At 39.8% G+C, this 20025-nt stretch overlaps 2 protein-coding genes across 3 annotated transcripts in view; one reads left to right on the top strand and one right to left on the bottom strand.

Moving 5' to 3' along the window:
• AK5 (adenylate kinase 5) overlaps positions 1-15347 on the top strand; it is an 82095-nt gene extending 66748 nt beyond the window's left edge. Inside the window, exons 11-14 of the mRNA XM_062497338.1 lie at positions 2266-2429; positions 3444-3560; positions 7255-7443; positions 15237-15347. Of these exons, the coding sequence (XP_062353322.1) occupies positions 2266-2429; positions 3444-3560; positions 7255-7443; positions 15237-15347 (581 nt within the window). The remainder of the gene's footprint in view (positions 1-2265; positions 2430-3443; positions 3561-7254; positions 7444-15236) is intronic.
• A 2850-nt stretch (positions 15348-18197) lies between these two features.
• The window catches only part of ZZZ3 (zinc finger ZZ-type containing 3), a 46136-nt gene continuing 44308 nt past the window's right edge, over positions 18198-20025 (bottom strand). For both annotated transcript variants that reach the window (XM_062497503.1, XM_062497504.1), the window contains exon 13: positions 18198-19701. In XM_062497503.1, the coding sequence (XP_062353487.1) occupies positions 19557-19701 (145 nt within the window). In that variant the 3' untranslated portion in view covers positions 18198-19556. The remainder of the gene's footprint in view (positions 19702-20025) is intronic.

The raw sequence follows: 20025 nt of genomic DNA, 5'->3' as shown, positions 1-20025 counted from the left end.
GCTCAGCCCTCAGTACTGAATTTCCTGGGGAATTCTGTCTCTTCTAAGATCATGCCAAGCAAGAACTGTGGATAAGAAAGGACAAAGACTTGATAAAGCGTCTGTCAAGCACTAGGATGCTTTGCTACTCATCAGATGAAACTAAATTAATACCAATGGCCATAAAAACTACTATTTTTAGCACATATCTTACTCAAATATGTTTTTTACTTTTTAAAGAGCTCAGCATGTTAATCTCTGCTTTGCTTGAACTCTTCTATTTTAAAAAATGGTCAATTAATGTTTTGGAGGCATGCTCATTATTGTGTATACCCTGCATATTGTACCTTTCTGACAGTGTTCTCTTTTAAAATATGAACACACAAAGGCATTAGAAGCAGATCAAATTTTATGAATATTTACCTGATAAAAAAACAAAAATGTCCTTGCATTGTTATTTCTGAAAAGAGATGTAATTTATTTTGTATGTGAGGAGGAATTATGAAATTTCTCACTGGGCTCTGTATTAAGAAGAGAAACAGTTATATAAAAAAATACAATAATCTTTATAACTGGGGGGTTTTAATACTGTTTATATACACCAAAGAAATAGGATTAAATTACCGCTCTGTGACCATATTCAAGGCCAGGAGACAAAATGAGTAAACAAACTTACTGATCTAAAAAAACCCCAAAACAGGCCAGAAATGCAATTAATTGCCACAGATATTTAAGGATTCATTACTGGTAACTTGCCTGTAATTTTGCTACATCTGTTTCTTTATAGCCACTCCTATTTTTTCCTTGTTTTCTTTCAACTAGTGTTTTTACAAAACAATAATGTTCTTCATATAATATCAATAGAAAAACAACATATAACCCACACTGGCCAGAAGATAAGCCTGCAACAAAGATGATTCTAGAAAAATTGTAGCACAGGTGTGATTCTCAGAGCACAGGCTGGTCATTCTCCTTGTGAAGCTGAAGTAAAAGACTGCAGATCACAGAAACAAACCCCTTCCTTTGATGCTACTCCTTTATGACCCAATTTTTACAGTACTGTAACTTCTTGGAAAATTATACGCTCAGAGCAATTATTTCTTACATTGAATGCGAAAGTTAGAAGAAAGTTCAACTGAGGCAGTGACAGCGCTAAGCTTGCTCTACTGTGAACACCTCATTCCTATATTTGTTTGTGGAAACATAAGGAAACAGGAAAGCCACATGTTTTCTAGCATCTTAAATGTAGCAGAGCTGAGCAGCCCTAGCTGCAACTCCCAGTAGTTGATAAATAACACAGGTCACCTGCTGAAAAAACTTTACTGAAAAGAGCACAGTCTCCCTCCAAGGCTATAATTACCTCCTGCTGCAGTAGATCTTCTGAATAGATCCATCACAAGCTGCAAAATTGCTGCTACACGCAGTGAGGTTTTCTCCACAAATTCACAGCAGCAATTTCCTTTCCCGCCCCCCACGCCCTGGCACCGCCATGGCGCCTCAGGGCCTCGCCTCAGCCGTGCCGGCAGTGCTGAAATCACCGCGCTGGGACTCCTGAGGAGCGGCTTCCAGCAAGTTCTGTCCTTCTCCCCAGCCGGGCGGGGGTGGCTGCAATGCCTCAGCAGCAGCCTGAAGAGAGAGGCCTTTGGCATTCCATGCCCTCGGCCTCGGAGCGGAGGGAGAAGCAGCCGGCTCCATGGCGGAGCTGGGCCCGGCAGCGCCTGCAGAGCGCCACAGGCTCAGGGCTCTGCGGTGGAGCTGGAGCCGCTCGCCAGCCCAAGGAAGCAGGAGGCTGGAGGTGCCCTTCCGGGTTAGGTGGCATTCCGGAGTGCCATTCCCCTGGGTTAGTGCTCTTCCCCTCCTGCCGTTCTGTCCCTGTGGGCAGGATGGGGCCAGCTGCTCCTTATCACTTCCCTCACAGTGGTGCAGTGGACCTTACTGCGCTGCCATTTGTTGCAGCTATCAAACTGAACATGCACTGAGTCAAATATCCTTTTCCACGGGCTGTTTCATGCTTTCCCTTCTCTTGCTAATGGTGTTTTAGGAACAGCTTCTCTGAGAGATTTCACGCTGTTGGGACTCCTTCAACTTCAACACATTTTTGAGCTGGTACTGTAGTTGTATCAGAAGGGACATTTATGACTTGTTCTACTGTAGATAGTATCTCTACAAAAAAATTTGCAAAATAGTCGATGTCATCAATTTCCTCCCATTTTCTTAGTGGCTGTAATTTGAGAATTGGAAGATTTTTGTTCTTTTCTAGTTCTAGCTATTTTTTCCCTCACATAGGTGGGCCTGGCTCTGGCAAAGGTAGCCAGTGTGAACATTTAGCCAAGAAATACGGATTTACTCACCTCTCCACTAGTGACCTTCTCCAAAATGAGTTATCGTCATTATCAGAGAGAAGTAAATTGATCAAAGACATCGTGGAATGTGGTGAACCTGTGCCTGGCGTGAGTGATGGTTTTATTTGGGTTTCTAATGGTTAAACAAAGGCAGTGGTAGGTATATTGTCTTAAAACAGTGGAAATAGATACTGGAGCTGGTTTTCAGTATTTCAGTAAAATTAATCTGTAACCTCAGGGAGACATTTCCTCATTGCCAAATCCGTGGCACTTGCTTCCCTTTTCAGTGCCAGTATTTCTTTATGTTTCACATAGTCAATAAATTAGACTTGAAATACAGAGAGACAGATGCATTGCAAAATGTAAGTACAGGAAACAGAAACTTTATGTCCTTTTCATAGCGCTACATTTCAGATTCAGAGCTGGTCCTCCTGGCAGCTATTTTAAATTACAGTACCTGCAGCAGTTCCCTGCAGAGCTGGCTGACAACCCAGAGTAGCTGGACTGCAGCTTAATGGAGACTGTGGAGGCAGAGGGTGTTGTTCTCAGCTGGACCTGACTTTTACATGGCAGGTCCAGAGTCCCAACTCTTGGTGGGTCTTCAGCAACTGCAGCTAGGTCAGAGGATGTGTTTGTTAATGAAAGATACTGGGAAATGCTGTTCAGGGAAAACTAAAAGCTGTGCTCAGGCTTGATCTTGATTGCTTTGCTCTTCAGTGTGTTTGGTCAGATGGGGTCACTTTCCATGTAATATGATTATACCAGTGACATAGCCAAATGCAATCAGATTGGAAAATGTTGCAACAGTACTCTAGAGTTTCACAGGTATTAACATTCATTTTGAAACTATGAAATGTTCTGGAGGGCTATGAGCTATTATTATGAGCTATCTGGAGGGCACTTTGGGAAATCTTGGGTGGATTTCCCATTAGATTTGTGTGGCATAGCTGGTCCTGAGAGAATAAAAAGCAGGGTGCCCTGCTACCTGCAGGACAAGAAAAACACCTGCATTCACAGGACCTACTTACAGCCAAACAGGGTGTAGGACTAGTCAGTGCAACAAACAAAGGTATTAGTCTTTCTTATTAATTTACCACCTAACTCCCTCTCTTTCCTATACAGGGTGTTGTCCTAGAGCTGCTGAAGGAAGCCATGGTTTCCAAGCTAGGGGACACAAAAGGATTCCTGATCGATGGGTATCCCCAAGAGCTGAAAGACGCAGAAGAGTTTGAGACCAAGGTGACCATACAGTCCATACAGTTGTAATGCTGTTGTAACTCCTGTAATTCTGGTGCTGCTTTGGTCCCTCTCTTCAGCTGATTGCAGCAGGGACATGTAAAAAGCCAATCCAGCAGAGCTGTGCTGCTGATCATTGAAATTTTGGCACCCCATCAGGATAGCAAATCTAGCTGTTGCCCTTACCTACACAGACTCTAGAATACTCTAGAAGGAGAAGTAAAGGCTGATTTTACCTAAAATTAATGTAAACAGGAACGATTCACATTTAGTGGAAAACATAATTTTAGAAGCATTTTTTTTGGTTCTAGTGGATAGTGCTGTACTTATCATGAAAATCTGATCAAGCACTATCTGATGCAGGTTCATAGAAGTATGTATCTCCACAGTTAATATTTATTGCCAGTAAGCCAGCTCTGCTAAAGCTTGCTGCCACTTGAAACAGCCAAACACAGATTTAATTTTTGTGATGAGTAACAGGTGGCAGAGCCATAAAAAGAGCGTTGTGCAAGTGCCTGCGTGGCAGTTCCGAGAGCTATCGATTTGCTTGCTGTGTGCTAAGACCTAGGGAGAAGTCTCAGCCGTACATTTCTCAGTCTGTAGAAAATACTCTGTCTGAGCCTATGAATGAATCTGCCAGCGTTTAGGAGAAAAGAAGTGGTGAATCAGGGATAATAGTATTTGTTACATCATATTACACTCCAAAATGTCCCAGAAAAGTTTATAAGGTAATAAAACTTTGATGAATCCCCTCTTTTCTCACTGAGCCTTTAGCTGCTTTATTTAGTTGATTACCATAAAAGCCTAGCAAGATTTAGGCATCAGAAGCCAGACAAAATAATGAACAATGGGATTTGCTATATAAGCCGTTCACAGAAATGTTGACTTATTAATAAAATGCTGTAGACTGTTAAAAAGATGCTGGAGATTTCTTTGACTTTGTGTCTGAGGAGGACCTATTTCAGCAGTGCTGTTTCTGTGGCAGTCAGGCGTGTTCATGTCCTATGGACACTCCTCTGTATTCTGAAGTGGGATTTAGAGATTGGGGTGTCCTGCACTGAGGTATGGCCAAGTCTTAATGCATCCAGTGCTGAAGTGGAGCATCTTGAAGTTCCCCAAAAGCAGCAAAATACCCCTTAGTCTATTTTGAACTTGCTCTCACCCCTGTTGTGCCTTGTATCCACTTTTCACAGGCCAGCTGTGAGCTGCTCAGTAAGACTGTGAAGTTTTTTAAAATGGGTTGTTTTTGAGATAATGCTTTGCTGTTCTTTCTGAAGGGTGATGAGAAGTTAAATTATAATTGAAATTCTTAAATTATAATTGAATGAAAGAGGTTCACATTAGGCCTTACTAATTAATGGCAGCAAAGTACAGATGAATAATACTACATATCTACATGATATCTAAAAAGCTTTGTAATTGTTAATAGAGACCTGTTCTATTTAGAAGACATCAAGAATAATGCTTGTATTTCAGAGCTTGACTCATAAACAGAATGAGCTATGTAGAACCAACTTATTCTCCAGCCAATTTTACCCAATTCCCTTGTATGATACAATTTTACTTTTAGCCAGCCATAATTCTAGAGAGGCACAAAACAGTGTTCCCTCCTTAGTCTTTCTACAAGGTGAACAAACATTATTAACATATATTCCACAACACCAGGTGGGAAGTACCCAGTGAGACAGAGAAAAGACCCAGAACTTTAGACTTGTTTGGTATATATTATTTAAGCTAAATTGTGTCAGGAAAACAGTAATTTTTAAAAAATAAAAAAATAGCAAAAATTGCAGTAATACCTGATGAGGGCATTACTTTCACTTTTTGTGGATTTTCGTTTGGAAGAAAGATATTTCTGTAATGGTTGGAATTCCATATAGCAACACTGAAACTTCTAAGAAAACCATGTCAATTTTTCAAAAGTAAATCAGACTGAGTATATCAAGCAGTCCCATACATTCCCATACATTCTATTTTAATTTAGGACATGTAAAACTAGGATGAAATAACTTCTCACCATCCAAATCTAGTTATACAAAAAGGACATTTGTTTAAATCATTGATTAAGCCCCCATATTTTTTTAATTCCCTATGTCTCCTGCACTATTAAAACTGCCTTGTTGGCTTTTTTAATCCCCAAACCCAGTGCTGCTATAGCTAATAGCATTAATGTTTTCTGTGTGGTAGAAGTGGGTAGATAAAAGCCTGTCATTGAACTGTCTGACATAATCCCTTGGCTTCAGCTTCTCTTAGAAAGTCATTAAGGGTAGTAGAAAGGTCAACACAATCCAGACATCCTCAGTCAAATGCAGAAGGTCTGACATGAAATATTTGCCTCTAGAATATTTCTTCCTTTAAGGGCTGTCAACAAAGATAACAATGACAATTTCCATATATTGGTAATTTAGACTTTCTTTGCTGTAGCCATGGTAAAAATATGATTTTGTAATGGTCACTAGTGTGAATAGCAGTCATCTTTTTCCAAGTCTTCTCACTTTTTCCTATATAGTGTTTTCCAGATCTCTGCTGGGAAGGGAAGGAATGAGAAAAAGACTGAGAGTGTCATTGAAGAATTAAATACATAACTGCATGGAAAAATTAACTTTTTTTCCCCATGGTACCTGTAACACCTGTATTTTGCTTGAGACAGTGGAATTTATCACTCTGGACTCAGCCCAGCAGATTTTGCTCATACAGAACCTTGTGTCAGAGAGTACTGTGCCTGAGAAGGGTGCATGACAGTACATTCCAAGATTTATGCTAAATTACATACATATTTTTCAGTGTTTCAGGGAAAGAATGATGAGGATTTGTGTTTAGAACTTTCGGCTCTCTCCTGAAATACCATAAAAAATGCTTTGCTCTTCTCTTTCTTGCCATTTATTTTTTCCCATAAAGTACTGCAATATCTATGATCAAATGTAGAGAGAGATGATTATTTAAGAACTTGTTAGGCCTAAGAATGAAAATAAATAAATCTGTATTTATTTTTATTAGGGAAAAGGACAGACTCTCCCTTGTGACCAGTTTGGCACTAGCCAAACAGCATTAAGTGACCAGCTTCCCATAGAATTTGGAAATTGCTTGCCAATTTGAAAATACAGAGAAATGTATCACATCCTTTCTTTACAGCATGGGTAGGAATAATGTGGGTGCACTGCAAACAAGGACATAAAATACTGTGTGACATGAAGTAATTCACAGGATGTATTCTGTGAATATTTGATGGTGTCCCTGAGCCTGTCTGTTGTTACTCATTTCCACCTCAAGTGGGTACCCTTTTTTGTGGGCATTTCCTGCTACTGCATCTTGAAATACTGAACTATAGTTTACCACTCCCTTTTCACACACTGAACAAAGAAAAGGCTACAAATATAACGAGTCAAGTATTCCATAAGTTCTGTACTGTTTGCATAAATCAAATAATGAATTGATGCTCTTCTGTCCAAGTAGCCAGAATTTGTCAGATCCTATCTCTTTATGTCTGCCTAGAGGCCAGGCAAGTACAGCCTTGCTCCTCAATGCTGGCATCCCTTAGTGCTGCTACAGTGAACAGTGTTTGTTAATAAGCATAATTTCTCCATAGACAAATAGTATTCACTAATAAATTCCCTGGTGACTGTTTCGGTGTTATCCAAACAAAACATGTTTTACTGGGCCAGAACTTGGCACGTTTGTTGTTTTCCTTTGTCTCTAGATTGGGGAACCAAAGCTCGTGCTCTGCCTGGACTGCTCTGCAGAAACCATGAGTAGTCGCCTTCTGATGAGGAACCAGAGCAGTCAGAACTCTGAGGACACTGAAACCACTGAGGAAAGAATTGAAAGCTACTACCAAGCATCAAACCCTCTGACTGCATACTATGAAAGCAAGACACAGTTATGCAAGGTAAATTACTTGACCTTTTAAATTAAATTGCTGTTTTCTTCAGTTATTTGAACAGTATTTGGAAAACACTGACGTTCATTTATGAACACAACAGTTCATTTATGAACTGTTCCTGCATGTTCCAGTTGTTCTCATTTTACAATTCCCGATTTGTTTGCAACTTCTGCAAACTTCTGAGCTGTACATTACAGTTTGAAAGAAAAAAACACACGTTTGTCCTTAGTCAGAGAACATATCCTGAATCAATTACTCATCTGTATAGAATCTCTTATTAAACATAAATTCTGGAAAGCTTTTCTTTAAGTATTGGGATTTATTACTCCTATATGATCTTTCAAAATTAGGATGAAAGATTACGTTAATCTAAAGCCCTTTAGTAAAATTTTCAAAACTGACAGTGTATATCCTGAAATAAAACAGACCTGCATCCAAGAGAGATCTTTTTGCTGGAATAAATAACATAGTTATATTAATTTCAATGGATTTCAATGTATTACCTCAGTTTACACCTGCTCAGGATGTGATATTTAAAGCATTCTTTTTATTCTATAATCAATACTTTACAGAGAAGCATGAAAAATTCCATCAGTGCACTTAGCTGGCACACTTGTAGACTCATTAACATAGGATTTTGGGGTTTTTTTTCTTCATTTCTCTGCTCTGTCATGGAAAACTCTCCCTTAGTTCAGCTACAGAAAGATCTAGTCCTACTGCCCTGTCATGTCCTAAAAGAGAAATAATAGTTTCTGGAAATATTATGGGATCTGTTTTTTCTAGAGAGTGTAGCAAACATGCAAATCGCCTCCCCCAAACTTTTCTCCTTTGCAAAATTCCCAAAAGAGAAATGTGCAGCTAATTTGTGCGCCAATATCCTGACCTGAGAACAGGGTAAGTGAAAACAGTGCTGAAAAAATGATACTCAAAGGAAGAGTCCTGATATGTGGCCTTTCCTAACCCCAAAAATAAGTCCACATAAGTCTAAGTGCCAGAAAAATGTTCTGACTTACTTTTCATCTTTAGGCTTACAAACGATTCCGTGGTTTGTTTTTTCTTTGAGAAGCTATCTTGCCAAAATTTCAACGATGTGCCTAAGAATTCAGTTCAATACACAATACACCAACACAACACAATGCCAAGGAAAACAGAGGTCTCTGTCTCAATATCCTATTCCAGGGAGCTGTGCCTACCACAGTGTTTCCCTTTTTGAAGCATCAGGGAAGTGACAACCCCAAAGAGAGTAGAACCACAGTTAATACTTTTGCATGGATTTTGCAGTCTGGGACTGTCTTATTTCACTTGACATGGACTTTCCTTGATCTTCCTTAATGCTTCTGCTGCAAGTTCCTGCTCCATCCCCTATTTAATGGCAAAACATGTAGTCTTTTCTGGAAAGTTGGTAGCTCGTTAGCTCCTTAAGGAACTTGCCAAATCTGTGGGTCACAGCTGGATATGTGGTTTGTACTTGTGCCATTAGTCTTGGGGAAGCTGACACTGTATGTTTGCATGTTAGAAAATACCTGTGCTCTGCTTGAACAGTGCCTACACTACTTTTCTTAAAATGTCTGTACATTTTTTGAACTTGATTCTGGTGAATGTGGTGTTTACCATATATATCCATCTTCCAGGTGGAGCCATTGGGTGTGAAAGCTCTGTAAAATCAGCTTTACAAATATTATCGTGGAAAATTAATTTTAAAACTATTTTAGTGTTGAATATGTTTAAGCTATGTGTGTTGAAGGAAGCAGAGGGTCAAGTGGAAGTTTGCAATTTCCAGGACATGGGGTTATTTTCTTATTTATAGCAACAGATTTTACACGCAGCCAAGCATTGACATTAGCAGCCACTGGGTGTTCTCTGAATGATGAAAGTAAATTCAGGTGGAAAGCAGAAAAACTGACAAAAATAACTTCTGATCAAATGTATAAAATATAACTTCTGATTGCAATTATCTTTTTTTGGTGCAGGATAGGCTAAAATAGTCTTTGGGGTTTTTTTATTTGTAATATTATACACACACACGCGAAGACTAAGACTTTACCTAGAGGCAGTCTAACATGTTTAATATTTTTCTTTCCCATTTTAATTAAAACATCACATATTTTCCATGTTGCGGATTTGTTCATTCCTAAGTGGGTTCATCACACTCCAACACTGACCAGTGCTTGCTGAAGATGTTAATGCTCCCATGGAGGTGCTGCTGCCTCTGTAACTCTGTCTCCTGAAAGAACTGTGTGTGTGTGTGTGTGTGTGTGTGTTTCCTATCTACTTCAGACAAAGCCACCAAGGTTAATTTACCAGTGTTGATTTGACCCCTTAAAATAAATTCTCATCTGCATTACTGGATTTATTTTAAATCACCCATGAACCTCCCTGTAACTACAGATCAGAGGCTAGTGCAGTCCTTTTTCTTAGGCAAAGCTGGTGGGCTCCAGTAGCCTCAGGGAAGCAATGCCTTCCTGAGGGTGGTATTTGGAGATCCAGATCAGTCTGCGATCCAGGATAAGCAATGGCCAAAGCATCTGAAGAGAAGCTGATTAAGAGAGGAAGAGGAGTCTAGAAGAATCTTTGATTCCTTCCTAGGTTTGGTTTTTCAACAGAAGCAGCTCTTCAGTGAAAGGCCCACGTGAGCTTTTTATCCCTTGGGATTGCAGCAATGCAGTTTCTTAAGCATGCAAAGGAGTGGGTGTTGAGGTTCTAGAGGAATATTAGAGTCTAAATCCTGCTAATGTCATGAACCTTTTCTAGCCAGCTTACTGCAGCGTGTGGCTGAGGACCACTAAATTCTAGGTATTAATTGTATAAGTGATCATGTTTTATGGGGCTTGACTGTAGCACCCAGCTCCACCTTGCCACAGAAAAGAAAATCAGAAATAGACTTGCGTAACAAGAAAATGGGGTTGGCATACTGGTATAATTTAATTTCTCCAGTTCAGTGTATTCAGGGTTGGACAAAATTTTCCACAGACTGGGAACAGCACATGACAACAGTGGGATGTATTTCACTTGTCCTATCCACTCCAAGGGTTTTCAGTCCTGAAACATTAAATTATGCAAAAGTAAAATTCAGTCCTGGGCAGAAGGCCAGCAAAAGGTCTGATGTGAGAATTAGATGTTGGCTGTACACTCAGCAGAGGAAGAACTGATCTGTCACACCACATCAAGGTGTGGTGAGAGTGCAGTGTCAAATGAGCTTTCTTACTCTGTGCGTTGGAACAGAAGTTAAGGCATGGTTGGATGGAGTCTGACAAACACAGTGCAGAAAGGAAAACTCAGCTCTGACCTGGCTTCCTCTGCACTCTATTGGGAATTCTCTCCTTGCTTTACTTGCACAGAAGAGACAAAGGTATAGGGTTGTAACAGCTTTCCCACTTTAATCCTCGAGGATGTTACGACTTCCCCATCCTGGAGTTACGGTGCATAGGTCCTTTCATAACTAATATGGTACTTGGAACTGCAACATTTTTTTGTTCTACTGACCTCCGAACAAGAACAGTGACCTGGTGAAGCTGACAAAAGCTCAGGACTGTGTTGGAAATTTCCCTTTGGCCAAGATTCCCTCTTTGTGTTTCTGCTCAGCAGAGGAGGCTTGAGGCATGGACAGAGGGTGAAGGCTGTGGGTGCAGATGAAACACCTGTGAACCTGACAGGAATAAACAACAGCAATCCTTTCAGCACCCTGCTGAGATGAAGGAACTGTGCACATATTTGCAAGGGAAGGTGAACTGACTGAAGAATGAAGGGCAAAGGCTACAGTGTCCTCACTTTTCTGCTGAGACATTAAGTTTCCAAATTTTGTTCTGGAAGGTAAAGTTGTTGTGACTAATAAGTTAGATTTTTTTTATTTTAAATCATGTTTTAGGGATTTACTTTAATATGTCATAATTTCTTTTGCAGTTACACAACACCCACCTGCTGCTAAGGATAGCGACTGCTTTCCAGTAAAGACCTTGAACTGGAAATGCAAGGGCTGAAAGCATTGCCTCAAAAACACTGCCTTTCAGCTGCCTGGTTCTGTGGGAATCAGGTGGTTCAGATAAATGACATTAAATTAAAATGTTTTATAGTAGTAGTAAGCAGATAGATGCTGTTGGTTTTAAATCTTATTTCTCAGTGAGTTCCAAGGCAGCTGGACAGAAAAGTGAATCTGAAATTTAGTAGACACCTACTTGTGTTTTGACATGGCTAAATGTAAATCCCTTTGAATATATGGCCCTCTCTCAACAGAGAAGAAAGGGAGAAAAAAAAGAAGATTGTTTTTAATGTCTGACTCATCTTTTAAAGCTTTTTTGAAGTGACAGTAATGTAGGAGGGTAGTAAGTAAAAGAGAGGAGCAATGCCTTGGTAGTCAAGCAAGACAGCCCTGATCTTACCTAGCTAACACAAGTTTCCTAGCCAAAGTCTGAGGAAAAGGGCATGAGTATAACAAATAAGCCAAGCAGGCCAGAGCAGAGGATTAAGTGTGTCCAGAAACTTTGACTATTTCAGATCGCATGCTGTGAAAACTTAGCCTACAAAGTCCAACAGAAGTTCGTTTTTCTGTGCTTTCTTCCTTTATTTTTTTTTGTCACAGTGTTGTTCCACTATTTCTTTTTAAAATCACTTGCAGTCACATTTTCCATAACCATTATGAAAGAACATGTGACCATCCACCCTCTCCCACTTGTGAGCCTTCCCTTGCTGCTCCCATTATAGTTGTGTGTGGGGAGGGGCGACTTCCCCTTTTCCAGAAGGAGTAATCAATGGTAATAGTGAGAGCAGTTATGTGCTTTATTTCCATCTTTTGAAAGGTTCTCAGAGACCCATTAACCCTGCTAGATAAGGATGTGGGGAGCAAAGGAACAAGTGATTCTCTATTCCCCCCTTGGTGCTTTGTAGCCCATTAGATGAGAAACTGATGTAGAAAAATGCATCAGAAACATTAGCAGGGGACAATAGATAAAACACAGCAGAAAATGCATGCTAATATGAATAGGTCTTGGGGCAGTGTGTTTTCATTGTTTTCAGCTTGGTCCATTGCTGTGAGAACCAGGTGCTGCACAGTCTCAGAGAGATTTTCTAACATAAATGTTAGTGACAGCACAGCTGAACTTGACTGACCTTCAACTACTGAGTCCATTCCAGAGTCTGTCCTCAGCCATCCTCTCTGCAGACAGTCAGGCCCTTCTCAATGGCAATATATGTTTAGAGCTCTAAATTTCAAAACCTACAACAAATGGAAGTTTGTTGACAGAAAACTTAATTAGTTGATTTTAATGGCAAAAGGAACACCATTGTACTATAGGGATGGTTACTCCAGTAATTTTTCATATGAACTGATTAATTGTCTCTGTATTTGAAGTTACCAAAAGCCATAGCTGCATTTCAAAACTGTGGAAAACTGTGTATGGATCTTGTTTTATAAGAAGCTAGCCTTAAATAGCCTCGAAAAGGCCTAATTTATGAGGTTTGTTATAATCCGAGGAAGGGAAATACACAGTTTTTCTCTGGAGCTACTGAGAGTGTCATTGAATTACTGTAGTACTGGATGTGAATTATTGGCACATTAAGTTAGGTTTTGTGCCACAACGTTAAGTTAGTTTCATGAATTGGGCCTTTGTTATTTAGGAGGCCAGCATGGGAAGTACTGGGGCTGTCATTAGTCAGGCCCATCCATATTTCATTGCTACTGTTAGGAAGTCAGCATTCCAGCCCATCATAAAGCAGGGTAGTTTCCATGCTTACAGAGCTAATTCTTCATCACACATCCCTAGATCTAGGCCTGAGTATCAGTCCCAGTTCTAAAGCGGTCACCAGAAAGCCAGTGGCAATCAGCTTTGCTGGTAAGATTAGATGAAAGACAGTGCAGAAGTATTTATGAAGCAAATTGATAATAAAAATACATATTAAGATGAGAGCTTTGAAATGGCTGTGGCCTTCACTCTGCATGTAGTATATTTCCTGTGGGATAGCCATATGGAAATATTTGTCATGGCAGTTGAGACAGGCCAAACAAGGTGTTTGTATCAGCCGAGATGGGAGTTGCTCGTTTTGTTTCAAGTGGAGAAGGTAGATAATTGGTTCAGAGTGGTTCCTCACTCCTGTTTTCTCTTTGCTACTAGTAAGTACCCCCCACGTCTGAACATTTCTGAGACGTGCAGCCCTTGTGGGAGAACTGCCCTTTCTAAGGCATCAGCACGTGCCTGCCTCTGCTCAGCTCTGCAAAAAGCAGCAGCAAACACCACCGTGAAGGGCGTGGGGACAGAAAGGGAACTGGGAACTGGCCAGGGCACCGAGGGGAGCTCAGCTCACTGTCACAAACTCTTGCAGTGGGCCTGAGGGGACAGGATTCTATCAGGCACGACTCCCTGAAGGCTGGCCAGGCTGGGAATCCAGTGCTGGAGCTCTGGGTGTGGAATAGGCTGGGGAGATGTGCCAGCACTTCCAACAGGATGCAATAGGCACCAAACATCTGCAGATGCCACCAAGAGTGCAAACCAAGCTATGGAGAGTGCCTGCAGTCCCTGCTGGATCTCTGCAAGGAGCAGCTGCTGCCTCCCACACAAGGCTCAGCACCAAGGGACTTAGAGATACATGGGCTGCAGTCAGCTGTACAGGAGCTGGCTGCAAGACAATGTCATATCTGAGCAGGATTTCTTGGCCTATTTAAAAATACATTTATTTGAATATGAAATTCCTTTAATGTCCTGCAGACCAAAGAGATGGCAGAAGGCATTATAGGCAGGGATGTCCACTTCAAACAGTACAATTGTCTGGCGTTCTAGTCAGCAACTTGGAGATGAAAATGCAGCAGTTCAGAAAAGGATCCTTTCATGAAGTTGTCATGGGTCAATTTGATCTTGTGCATACTTCATGTCATGCACGCATGAAAGACTTAAGCATGGAGAAGCAGAGAAGAATCTTGCTTTTGTGCAAAGACCAAAAGTCTCCTTCAGGCATTTGAGGAAAGGAGTAATCAGCAGAAGCATCTGCGTGGAGTATGCAGCCATTGTGAAAGCTGCTTCTGTCACTGCTGTGAGGGTCAAAGACAGGTCTCCTTCCTCAGGTGACACAGCATGGAATGGACATGAAACTCATTGCTCAGAACAGCTCACTCCTGCCTCAAGTTTTCCAGGGAACAGAGACAGGTATTACTGGCAGCAAGTGCCATTTCTCTCTGTTGAAATGCAGCTCTCTCATCTTCAGCCCAGGAAAGTAAATTGGTCTTGTTTTCGTGAAGTACAGCCATGAAAAATAGCTTGGTCAGAAAACTGAATCTGGAGTGTTAAAGAAAAAAATTACTTCAATGAAAGTTGAGTTCTTATACCACAAAAGAAGCAGTGCCCTTATAAAAGATAGGGGCAAAAGATATCATAAAACCAGAACCAGTTCACCAAACTTCCAAATACAAATGCACTGGAATTTATTGATTTGCTAGGTTACTGTGGAGTGGCCAAAGCCTGGAGTGCTGTGCAGCCCTTCATAAGGACCCTGACAGGTTGGAGTGATGGGCAAAGAGCCTTTGACAACTGTTCTGTATCAAAGGTGAAACTTTAAAACATGAGTACTTCAGAGTTTAAGCTCCTTCACTTGACTAATGTACTTTGCTACAGTCAAGCCGATAGAACCTTCTTACAGAAATCTGTGGAAACAAAATGAGTAATCTGGTTTATTGAAGCTGCTCCACTACATTAGAATGCTTCTACCATGAAGCAGAACAACTTTCATTTTATATTAGACCATTTTTTGTGCCAGTGTTTAGATTCTGAGATAATTCTTTGTAATTGAATCAAAACCGTTTTTTCTCTGCTTCACAGGTTGATGCAGAAGGAACACAGGAAGATGTTTTCCTGGAAATCTGCAAGAGTATTGACTCTTTTCTGAAAAAGGAAGAGGCAGCATGTTCTTTTTCACCAGAAATGCAGTAATGGTGTATAAGGTGTGTACACAGCCTCACCCACGTGCACCCCACAGCCATGATTTGCTGGTCAAAGCAGTGCTGCTTCCTTGAGAGGTATCTGGAATTTGTGCATGTGGCGTGTTACTCTAGATGAAATCTTTGTTCTGACAGTACACTCAACAGAAAGTGGTCTGTATGCTAACCACACTCTAAGAACTGTAGTTCATTTTCTTGGGTGTTTGCTTTTCACAGGTTAAAAGCAGCAAGGTGAGCAGCAGCTCTGGTTTTGTATTTCATGGTCACACACATTCCATGGGAAATGGGACGGTGCCTGGCCAGCAGGGAGCTCTCCACCCACCCCAGTCACTGTCCAGTAGATGGACATTAGGGTTACTGCATACAAGTTTCCCATTATTATTTTCTTTTTATTAGCAGTATTAATTTTTGTGGTGTCACTTAGCTTGTTCTTGGGCTTTAGTGACTGACACCTGTTCTCTGTAACATGCAGCTCTAAGAGAGCTGGAATTAGTCAAGCTACAAGTTAAACTTCTCACACATCCCCGAGAACACTGTTGCAAAGAGAGAAATTAATTGAAGATACAGTTGAATGTTGCAGAAGTCTGTCAATCCATTATTGGGGAGCAGACACCATTTTTGAGACAGTCTTGCCTTCTGCTAGGAATGTTATGATTTTGTAACTGATTTCCCAGTTTTGTGAGCTGAGAATGATTATTGTATTGTATAGTTAAATGCAATCCAGTAATGATCCATATTAACAGCAGTTGTGCTATAGCTGTTAAAGTCCATATGTAAAGTTGGTTATGAGCCAGAACATCTCATGTCATCTTTCAAGTATTTCAAATGCAAAATCCAGATCATCATCTGTTGTCTTGTACTGGCATTGCCAAAACTTGGGAGGGTGTGGTGGGGTGGGAAGCCAAAAAAAAAAAAGGAAAGTGTCAGGGATTATTTGATTCATGTTGCTTGCACTTTTAGTAAGCCATTTATCTGTAATCTGCAAAAAAAGTCTGTAAAAGTGCTATCGTATTTGTTAGGTTAACTAAAATATTGTGGAGTTTCTTTGGTAATTCTGACAGCTAAATAAAAGCTTGTTTGACGTTCTTGTAAAGTAACTGCATCCTCTTACTGGAACTTCTGGATGAATTCACAGTGAAAGTGGGTTGCATGATTGCTTGTACTGTCAAAGGTGTACTTTATGCAGCAGATTTGCATTTTTAAAGTTACCTTTCTTGTAATGAAGACATAATACAAATAAAACGTACAAAAATGAGGAGTAATGATTTCTGTTACAGTATATGTGGGTTTAATCCTTTTCAAAGCACAGTACATGACTTGAAAATATAGTTCAAATCAGCATGCTTACAGAGTATGTCCTTTTTCCAATCAGGGCAGATTCTTCTGTTTCCTTTTCTTCCTTAGCATTTGCCCTGTAGATGCTAATTCAATTATTTTTTAGGGTCTGTATGTTCTTATCCTTCATATCCTGGATGTTCCTTCTTTCCTGGGTCCTTCTATAGCCTACATTTTACCTCTGGTGCTCTAGGAAGTGCTTCTCCAGCTCCAGCCAGTGCCATTGAGCAGCAGCAGCAGCACCTGCAGTACCACAGCAGCTCCAGGGGGCAGCTCTGGCCACACGCACCAGCAGCTGCTGCTGGAGGAGCTTCTTTTTAATACTCTGCAGTTACCAGCAAGTTGCAAATTCATCTGGGTAGGTTTTCTGGAGTATTTTCTATGATATTTAAATTACAGTAGAAGTTATAAAGTGTGGAGTCTCATACTTGTGCAGGATGGGAACAAAGGCAACAATCAGCTGCTATTTTGTTGGGGTTTTTAAAATCAAATTACAAAAATTATTCACCATACACTTCCAGTTTAATTTTTCTTTCTGCTTCTGTCTTTTCTGTGGAAAAAACAAAAAGATCCCATGCTTGGTTTGGTGTTATGTGTATTAGATAACCATTTGCATACGTTCATAATGTATGCAGGAGAAATAGCTGTATATGCATGCATAGGGAAACATTAATATTTATACATATTCAATAAAATAGGACTTATCCAAGACGCTTCTTTCTTGGGTGATTCAGACTTGAAGTTATCCTTTGGCTTCCAACCTTATTCCAAGGGTACCAAGATCTTTTGTTCTTTCCAAGCTATCCTAAATTGATGACTTAGTATTTTCTCCAATTTACTTATTTTATTCCCATGATTTTTTCAGGATATAAACAGAAAATTAATGTTACCACAGATCCTCTTCCTGATAATACACCTTCACCAACTCTAGTTTCCTATAAAGATCACGAATGATGTGGAAAGCGTATTTTTATGGTCTTAGAAAGTCTCTCAGAGCAGTATCTTTTCCAATTAAAACTAAAATACATCATGTGAGTTTTGTGTTGTATTTTTTTAAGGTTTATTAAATTTATCTAAGTATATGAGATACATGAGATAAGTTTACATATGATACTTTCTCAAGTGTTTTTAGTAACTGTACTGTATTACTTTCTAATAGATTAAATGCCTAAATTCTTTTTTCTGAAGCAAAAAATAGCTACACCTAAAGTTACTGCAAAAATACTGACCAATTTATAATTAGTTTCTAGGTGCAGCCAGCCAATTACCCTTCCTATTGCCATCTTTTAGAGTAAAATTAGTCTGTTTTCTAGCTAATTGCTCTGAGTATTCTAGTTTCAAAGCAACTGCAAGTCTATTACAGTTATAAAATAATCAAGTGTTTCTGAATCACAAGCTATACATTTCAATAAAAATATATTAAGTAAAATATGTCACAATAATTACAAAGCTTCTCAGACAATGGTATACACTGTACCAAGGCTACTAAAATCTGGATTTTCTGTGATCTGACAAAGAAGTCTGCGAGTGAGGAAGGAGAGAACTGGAATGCTAAACCTGCCGGGGCCAGAGCTGCCCCAGCCCTGGGCCGGATCTGCGGGACCCATCCAACACCTGGAAACACTTTCCATCTTGATTAAAGAGTCAGAACTACACAGAAAGGAAGTCACAGCAAGCATTCTATATATAAACAGACTGTATCCACATAGTTTATTTCTCACAGTTCTCCTGACAATTGAACATTATTTAAGAACATACTGTATACACAGATAAGAAGAAACATACAAAATGTTTTTAAATGATGCACAACAAAATCCAGCAGTATAAAAGAATGCATGTGAACCCTTGCTCACTGCTCAGGCTAAATTTAATCACTGTTTAAATAGTAATAAAAATACAATCTTTCATGGATCTTGTGCAGACTACAAAAGAGGAAAAATTATTACCATATATATGATTTATATTAGGCAGTTTTCTTTGATGAGTTGCACTAACAACTCCAAATACAGAGGCAGAAGGCTGTGTATTTTATTTTAAAGGAGTAAATGTTGAGTATTAGAGACTTTACACAGTTACTAGCACTGGCACTTTTCACCATATTTTGTACACATCACATGATCATCTTATATAACATTACATTTAAAAAATATATCTGAGTGACAATTTTATAACATTCACACAACATGAGCTGGTTAAGGAAGCAATGCCACATTTGCCCCCTGTAGTGCTTCACTGTTGGTAAATAGAGTTCATTGTGGTTTTTAAAAAAAAAATTAAAAATTGAAGGTCAACATGATTAAGCAGCTCCGATTTAATAAAGGCCCGTAGCCAACCATCGCTGAGACAGTGAGTATTTTTAGAGTACAGCCTAGAAGCAAACACTGTCATTGGTTAAAACCTTGCCTAAAGAAGTCAGTTACTGTGCTGAAAACTATTTCACAACAAAACTGCAAGCTACTAAACTGTTTTTATAGAAATACTTCATCTCCTCTGGATCTCATTATAACCAGGTTCTTCAAAGCCTTTGGAATTTACTCTATCTTTAATGTGTGCTCTCATTTCTGGCTCACCCTTTTGCATGTGTTTCTTTTGTTTAGATTCACCACCTAAATGTGACTGATGTGGTGAAAGAAAATCTCCCAGTGAAACCTTCTGCACACTAGGAATGTTCAGCTGCTGTTCAGTGATCTAGAACCATGACAGCTCAAAGCTGTAGTTTGACAAGTACACCCAGGAAGCTGTCATGCTGTGAGTGACATTTCAGGGAAAGCAGAGTCTTTCCAAAATGTGCACAGAATTAACAATGGTGCCATTGTTATTTTTCAAAGAGGATAGTAAACCCAAGATGGTAGATCTGCTTCCCATGTCATCTATTTGCTGGAAAGTAGTTTGGGTCAAGATAATTGTAACTGGTGCCCTGGGACATGCAGTAGTCTCTGTCTAAAAATGTCTCTGCTCTGTAAATAGGTTCTAACTGGTGATCTTCCTTATGAATCTCTGTTTCATGCAGACTGCAAGGGAAAGAAAAAGATAACAGTTTAAAAGTCAAATATTTACCTTATCTTTAATTTTCAGAAACAGTAATCGTATGAACAGATTCATACCAAACTGGACAGCAATTCATTCATAAAGTCCAATTCCCCCCTCTATTTAACTGTACCAAACCTATCTGTCCAGTGTATTAAAAAAAAAAAAAAGTATGCACCCAGAATCTGCTTACAAAATGTATCTCCCACAAAGAGATGCTAAATTATCTTCCACTTCACAACACAGGATACGTGTCCTGGGCTGGAGCACAGATTTCCACCCTACATAGCAATTCCACAGCAGAGAGA

This window comes from Cinclus cinclus, chromosome 8 (assembly GCF_963662255.1).
Source record: "Cinclus cinclus chromosome 8, bCinCin1.1, whole genome shotgun sequence".
In the NCBI taxonomy this organism is placed as follows: domain Eukaryota; kingdom Metazoa; phylum Chordata; class Aves; order Passeriformes; family Cinclidae; genus Cinclus; species Cinclus cinclus.
Note: the sequence above shows the minus strand (reverse complement) of the source record. Positions and strands in the feature narration are given on the sequence as shown.